Raw genomic sequence first — 7997 nt, 5'->3', positions numbered from 1 at the left:
ACTCTCTCTCATACTCCATGTCTTTCGTGTAACACTGTCTCTCGTGTTGCCGAAAGCCCACCCCAATATCCCTCTGATTATAATATCTCTCTCTCTCTGTCTCCAATATAGTATATATTTCTATATATATATCTATACATTCCACAAAACGACGTCGTACTGGTCAAAATCCACATACTCTCTCCCACTTCCATTTCCATTTCCACAGCTAATTAAATTCATAAATCTAGGGTTTAATTATTATTAAATCTAATTTCATCATTATCATATCTACTTTCCTTAATCAATGAATTACTTCCAATTATCATTTATTGATTCTCAATTACTGATTTAGTAATTGAATTTACTTTATATGGAAGCTGAGAGTCAAACCTCTGACCAGAGTCAACCGATTCACGAAATTAACGGTGACGACGTTGGCGATAAGGCTGTCGGAGCTCCACCTGATGCCGCCGGAATTGAACCGGAGTTAGGTAAGAAGAAACGTGGACGGCCGCCTAGAGTTCAGGCCAAATCACCGCCTACGAAATTGATTAAAGAAGATGATGAAGATGTTTGTTTTATTTGTTTCGACGGCGGTAGTCTCGTCCTCTGCGATCGCCGGTTCGTATTTGAGTTTTGTTAAAATTTTGATTAATACATGAAAATTTTGCTAAAAGTCATAGTTTATGTTGTTATATAGGGGATGTCCAAAGGCGTATCATCCGGCCTGTGTAAAGAGAGACGAGGCGTTTTTTCAATCGAAAGCTAAATGGAATTGCGGTATGTTTGTGTTTTTAAGTCGAACGCTATAGCTAATTGTTGATTGCTAGTGGAAATTGCTTAGTATAGTAGCTAAAAGAAATGATATCGATTAACGGTGGTTGTAGTAACTAACTTAGATTAATTTGATTATATGTTTGAAAGTAATGTGAATTAAATATTTGCAAGTAACAGAAGATTTAGCTTTTGAGATATGGAGAAGGGATGGTAGTTAATTGTTTGTCTAGCTAGTAGTCTTATTGATCACAAGTATAATTTAAGGTGATTATTGCATACCGAATGTTTTGTTAGGTAGTTGCATTCGTATGGATTTTCACTAGAGACAAATTATGAACCATTTATCTAGCCATTTTTATGAATGTGAAAGTTCTTATGAAAGGTTAAGGGTGAAGAGGATTTCTGGTGACAAAGGTGTCAGGTGTCTCTTATCTATTTTGACATTAGAGGTTCTCGAATGTCGCGTAATTTATTATAATAAACTACAAAGATTAATTCTATTTGATTAAATTAATTAAATAAGGATTACATGAGCCATATAAGTAAATTTAGCTAAACTTGGTAACTAAAGAACAAAATTACAATAGGAGACTAGTTCAATAGAATATGGTAAACAATAATACTAAGAATCCGTATCGTAATCCTATTTTAACTTTTGAGGCGCTTGAGCTTCGTACGGACTATGGAGAAGAATCTTGCGTAATTTGCTTGGATTCTAATAAACTACAAAGTTAAATTCTGTTTGAATTAATTAACTAATTAAGGATTACAAGAGCCATATAATAAGTTAAGCTAAACTTGATAACCAATAACACAACTATAATAGGAAACTAGTTCAACAGAGTGTGGTAAATAATAATACTAAGAATGCTTATTCTAATACTATTCATGCTGTCTAATAGATGCATGCAAATGTCATGCCAGATGAACCTCTTGTAGTTGTGCTATTGGTTATCTGTGGGAGGTCTCACTTAGCTACCCTTTCTTTTGTCTGACATTTACATTTTTTTCAGTATAACTGATAATTTCTAACGTCAAATTTTTGGAGATTAGCTACTGTTTGACAAGGCTACTGGATACAGGGGGAAAGTGGAAATCAAAAATGTATGAATTAGGGATGTTGTTTGTTATAAACATCCTTCCCATCTGCATTATTCTCGTTTAAGCTTAATGAACTAAGATACCTTAGTTTTGCAAATCTAGTTTTAACTTGCCATATTAAGCAACCTTTGTTGATTCATACATATCAGTGTAACACAAATTGAGCAAGTTGCAAGAAGTATTAATATCATGGTGTTTAAACAAATTGCAGGTTGGCATATATGTAGCAAATGCCAAAGGGCAGCACATCATATGTGTTATACTTGTACATACTCATTGTGCAAAGGGTGCATAAAAAATGCTGATTACGTGTGTGTCAGAGGTGATAAAGGTTTTTGTACTATGTGCATGAAAACAATCATGTTGATTGAAAATGACGGGCAAGAAAAAGATGAGAAGGTATGCAACATCATATCTTCATAGAGTGCTGTCAGTATATAAAGTATTCCATAAACCTGCTAGAACATCAATGTTATATGATCCTTTCTAATGTAAGTCTGCTATTCATTTTCTGCTGTCATATGAAATTTCACGACAGGCTCAAGTGGATTTTGATGACAAAACCAGTTGGGAGTATTTATTCAAAGTTTATTGGGTCTACTTAAAAGGAAAATTATCTCTGACTCTGGACGAGCTTAAACAAGCTAAAAATCCATGGAAAGGAGCTACTACCACCACTTTAGTTACTCCATCAACAGTTGTACATAGTGTAGTCAATGATTCAAATCCGGAGGCAAGTGAATCTAAAAGAAGAAAGACGGATGAACTGACTAGCATACCCCAAAAGGAAACAGTAATCACAAAGAAGACGGGTACTGGCAAAAGCTCATATCTGGTTGCACACAAGGACTGGGCAACTAAAGAGCTGTTGGATTTTGTTGCGCACATGAAAAATGGTGATACATCAGTGCTATCTCAGTTTGATGTCCAAGAACTTATGTTAGAGTACATAAAAAGAAATAACCTCCGTGATCCGCGTAAGAAAAGTCAAATAATATGTGATACACGGCTAAAGGTTCTGTTTGGGAAACCACGTGTTGGCCATTTTGAAATGTTAAAGCTTCTGGAATACCATTATTTCTTAAAAGAAGATGTCCCAAAGAACCCAATCAACAGCATTGCAAGTGCAAAACACATTGATCCTGATTGGAATAGTGATAATATGTTGCCAGTGGGTAAAGATAAGAAAAGGAAGAATCACAAAAAGATTGAAGAGCGTACACCAGAAAATAAATTAGATGAATATGCTGCTATTGATATCCATAATATGAATTTAATATATCTGCGCCGGAAATTTATGGAGAATCTTGTAGAAAATAATGAAGAGTTTCAAAAAAAAGTGGTTGGTTCAATTGTCAGAATAAGAATATCTGGTAGTGATCTGAAGCATGATATGTACAGACTTGTTCAAGTTGTCGGTAATGTATTTCAGCAATCAGCATCATTTATGTGAACTATTTTGTCAAATATATTACTTAAAAGTTATGGTTCATGTTTCCAGGTACAAGTAAGGCAGATGCACCGTATAAAATCGGCGATAAATCCACAAATTTTAAGATTGAAGTATCAAATTTAGACAAGAAAGAAACTGTGTCAATTGATACTATTTCAAATCAGGATCTTTCTGAGGTAACTATTATTAATTATTATTTAACAGTTTAGATAGTAGCCATACCACATTTTTTAAATATTATATATCACATTTCTAATTCTTTCTGTTTTCAGGACGAGTGCAGACGTTTGCGACAAAGTATAAGATGTGGGCTTGTAAAACGTTTTACTGTGGTAAGTTGTTTGTGCTGTTAAATGCCCTTCTTCAATACTTACTTATTCCCTTTTGTTTGTGCTGATCTTGTGCTTGGTTTAGGGTGAGATACAGGACAAGGCAGTTTCCCTCCAATCTGTCAGGCTCAATGATGTGAGTAATTCTATCTTCAATAGACTACACTTAATGGAATTCTGTCATTTGGTCTTTTAGGGTTTGGGCCAAAATGCTTCTTTTTATTATTTTGCCTTTTGAAGTCTTGAGCTATCAGCTATATAGTTCTTATTTTGCGTTACTTGATCATCTTTCTCTAATCTAGATGATGGAAGCAGAGACATTAAGGCTGAACAATCTTCGTGACCGAGCCAGTGAGAAAGGGCACAAGAAAAGATATCCTTTGATCGTATAGTATTTTTTTAAAATTTTTTTTATGAATAAAAGTTTGCTTCTGTTAATCTGATGAGCCACTGGTGTTCCTTGACAATATTCACCCTTAGAGAATACGTGGAAAAACTCCAACTTCTGAAGACACCTGAGGAGCGTGAGCGCAGATTGCGGGAAATTCCCGAGGTTCACTCCGATCCAAAAATGAATCCAGATTATGAAAGTGATGACACGGAGGAATATTTTAACAAAGAACATGGTTGGTTTTAACCTGTCAAGACATATTTACTTCAAATATTATATAATTTTAATTTTAATAATTGATGGTATTATGTATCTCTACAGAGGAACAGACGAAGCCAAACTTTTCTGGGATTATTCGAAAAAATAAGTATCCGGGAATCAGTCGAGACAGTGCAATCTCCCCTAAAAAACAAGCAGATTATATAAATAATGTTGGTAGCCGATCTCGGAAAAATGAAGAGGGTTCTATTAAGGCTCTAGGTAGAATACATATGAAAAAGGACCCTCATGGATCAAGCAGTTTGGGCAGACCACAAAATCAGGTTGATATAAATGGCTCATCAATCACCAATCGTAATCATAACACCACATCGGAAGCAGCTACGTCATCATATTCCACCAAGAACAATTCAATTTCCAACGATAGTGAATTAGAGAAATTGTGGCATTACCGAGACCCCAGTGGTAAGGTGCAAGGTCCGTTTTGTATGGTACAGCTGCAAAAATGGAGTACCACTGGATACTTTCCACAAGATATGAGAATATGGACTAACAGAGAGGATGAGTCTTTCCTCTTGAATGATGTATTGAAAGAGCAGTTACACAATAAGACAGCCACCGAGAAAGTCGGTATACGAATTGAGCGTCTCACAGTCCGTACGACTAATCTATCCAGACAAAATTCAGCCAATCACGATAAGTTATCTGATACACATGGTTCAGTGGGACAAGCATCTGTACAGAAGTGGATTGCCAACGGTAATGCCCTTTCTTTTGGGAAGTCAAGTGAACCAGACGCACTAGAAATGGCAAGTCCTACACCAGTGGAAAACAATTGCAATATCAAGAATGTTTCATCAGGTTTTAATATTAAGAATGCAGATCACATGGATTTACCAAGTCCCACACCAAAGGAGATGACCCATGCAGATGAAAAAGTGAAGAGTGCTCCAGAAAGCTCGGTTCAAGAAACCAATAATGTTGGTGGGACTCAGCTTCCTGAAACAGGTAATGAATGGAGAGCAAGTCCTGCACCAAAGGAGACGACCCATGAAGATGAAAAAGTGATAAATGCTCCACAAATCTCGGTTCAAGAAACCAAGAATGTTGATGGGGAACTGTCTCCTGAAACAGGTACTGAACGGAAAGCAAGTCCCGCTCCAAAGGAGACGACCTATGAAGATGAAAAAGTAAAAGATGCTTCAATTATCTCGGCTCAAGAATCCAAGAATGTTGTTGGGACCCAGACTTCTGAAACAGGTAATGAATGGAGAGCAACTCCCAGAGCAAAGGAGATCACCCATGAAGATGAAACTGTGAAAAATGCTCCAGAAATCTTGGCTCAAGAATCCAAGAATGTTGGAGGCACCCGGCCTCTTGAAACAGGTAATGAATGGAGAGAAAGTCCCACACCAAAGGAGATGACTCATGAAGATGAAGTAAAAAATGCTCCAGAAATCTTGGCTCAAGAATCCAAGAATGTTGGAGGCACCCGGCCTCTTGAAACAGGTAATGAATGGAGAGCAAGTCCCACCCCAAAGGAGACGACCCATGAAGATGAAGTAAAAAATGCTCCAGAAATCTTGGCTCAAGAATCCAAGAATGTTGGAGGCACCCGGCCTCTTGAAACAGGTAATGAATGGAGCGGCTATTCGCCTACGCAAGTGAAACAGGAAGAGTGGCCTTTGGCGAGTGAACATGTCGTAACAACAGCCAGTGTCGAGCAAGTTATACCTTCATCATCACAGCCTGGATATAATTCATTGCCGCCATGGCAAGGTGTTCATGAAACAATTGAGTTTAGTACATTGGCAGAGGAATCTGTTTCAGATCTTTTGGCTGAAGTGGATGCAATGGAGTCTCAAAATGGTTTCCCTTCACCTACATCAAGAAGGAACAGTTTTGTAGAAGATTTGTTTAATGGATCCTTTGAGGATTTCAGTCCCACCCCCGATCAGAGTGCAAGCAGCAATCCCTTTAGTTCTAGTGGAGTAGATCTACACTTGCCATTTCAACCATCCATCACGACCACCACAGCCACCACCACCTCCGCCGCTACATTGGTTGAGACTTCTCAGGGCAACACCAGTAATGTATTTGATTTCGGAAAGAGCTCAACTGATTTACAATTAAAATGGCCTGAAGTGCCAAGAGAAACTATATCTGAAGATGCGATTGATGTAAATAATTCCGCAAATGCTGAAGCTGACAAGGAAGAAAGAGAAAGCAAAACTGGATATGTTCAAATAGAGGAAAACTCTGTCCAGATGCGTCCAGATCAAATTACTTCTGAAACGAGTTATGACCTGTCAAATTCAAATGAACACAAGGAGGGTGATTCTGCCCAACCCACAACTACAAAATCAGAGGTCCAAATCCCCAAATTGGCACTTGAAGTTAGAACAGACCATCCGGAAGCAGCTGATGGAATCGTGCAGCCTACAAAGGTGGATGCTGTAGGACCACCAGCACAACCACACCTGCTGCAACCTACGGTATCTTCGACCATTGCGGTAGACAAAACTTACTCACATGCAGTGGGACAAGAAGCAATGCAAGGTAACATAAGTAACTTCGTAAGACCTGCTCAAGAAGTCATCACACGGGTGAATCCACATTCAAATGCAAGTTGGGGTGTGAACGTAGGGTGGGACCCACCCCAACGGCCGTATGTTGGCGAACGATATAACAATAACAGTATGAGAGAAAGAAGTTACAAGGTTGAGGATTCAGGATATAGCAGGAATGGTAAACCTTGGGTTAGGCAGTCTTCATTTGGTAGTGGCAGCGTTGGTGGTGGAGTTGGTGTTGGTGGTTACTTGAGACCACCATCAAATGGGAAGCGTGTTTGTAAGTTTTATGAGAGCGGGCGGTGTAAGAGGGGAGCTTCCTGCAACTACTGGCACCCTTGAGGCAAAGGTGGTATGTTCTTTGTATTGTTGACTAGTTATGTATAACCCATCTATATATATAAATATCATGTGCCCAGTGCTATATATTTAGTTGTAAGCTGTAACATCCCATGATTTAATTGGCTGAGTTTATATCAGTCATTGATTTACTCAATACAATTTTTTGTCTTAAAACTCACCTTGTAAAAGAGACTGGGCTACTCGGACCTATTACTTGTTAATAAAACTAAACTTAGGTCAACCCTGGCTGAAGTACGGCCCACTATCCCAATCCAAATATGTGCTTGAAATGAGAAGTACAATACTGGCAAGTGAGATGATTTAATTTTATTGGAAATGAAAAAAAGGGTTCATTTTGCTTTTCTTTTTGGAGGGCAAAAGTGAAAACGTACTAGCAAGGTGCTGAAAATTACAATAAGAAGTTCATAATTACATTAAACTAGTGAAATTATACCACTTTAAGTCTTTAACCAATCTATTTAATTTATTGTCACTAATTTTCCTCTGTTAGAGGCCCATAGGACAATGATGGATCTAATTTCTTCAAATATGAGATTGGGAAAGAATCAGTTTCATGTACCACTTCATTATGTTTTTTTAACAAGCACCATATTGTAATTAGGATATGTGCATTTATGGATTCATTTTGCTGATGATAGACATTTGTAAAAACTAGACGTATGCCCGTGCAATGTGACGACGGTATGGTGACGGCGATGGGCAGCCGCGGTGGTGGTGTGGTGGTGAATGTAAAGTTAATTGATGTAAAAGGGGTTAGTATGGTTATTCAAGGGTTGGACGGCAAAATACAGAATCGTTATCATACATTCTTC

The 7997-nt window shown here is 37.9% G+C and overlaps 1 protein-coding gene across 1 annotated transcript; it reads left to right on the top strand.

Annotated features, from left to right (window-relative positions):
- The first annotated feature begins 253 nt into the window (after positions 1–253).
- LOC122587373 (zinc finger CCCH domain-containing protein 44-like) lies at positions 254–7338 on the top strand. Its single transcript, XM_043759521.1, has 10 exons — positions 254–603; positions 683–762; positions 2072–2259; positions 2399–3278; positions 3362–3489; positions 3586–3645; positions 3728–3778; positions 3945–4015; positions 4117–4268; positions 4355–7338. Exons 1-10 carry the CDS (start codon positions 353–355, stop codon positions 7162–7164), a joined length of 4671 nt encoding a protein of 1556 aa, XP_043615456.1. The 5' UTR covers positions 254–352; the 3' UTR covers positions 7165–7338.
- The last annotated feature ends 659 nt before the right edge of the window (positions 7339–7997 follow it).

The sequence above is a fragment of the Erigeron canadensis genome, chromosome 2, assembly GCF_010389155.1.
Source record: "Erigeron canadensis isolate Cc75 chromosome 2, C_canadensis_v1, whole genome shotgun sequence".
NCBI classification, from domain to species: domain Eukaryota; kingdom Viridiplantae; phylum Streptophyta; class Magnoliopsida; order Asterales; family Asteraceae; genus Erigeron; species Erigeron canadensis.
This window is presented reverse-complemented; position numbering and strand designations above follow the sequence as displayed.

Excerpts from the sequence above, each read along its gene's own strand:
- LOC122587373 (XM_043759521.1), top strand. The coding sequence starts at position 353 with ATGGAAGCTGAGAGTCAAACCTCTGACCAGAGTCAACCGATTCACGAA. Across the intron at positions 3,779-3,944 it reads AATCTGTCAGGCTCAATGAT|ATGATGGAAGCAGAGACATT; the intron begins GTGAGTAATTCT and ends TCTCTAATCTAG. Across the intron at positions 4,269-4,354 it reads ATATTTTAACAAAGAACATG|AGGAACAGACGAAGCCAAAC; the intron begins GTTGGTTTTAAC and ends GTATCTCTACAG.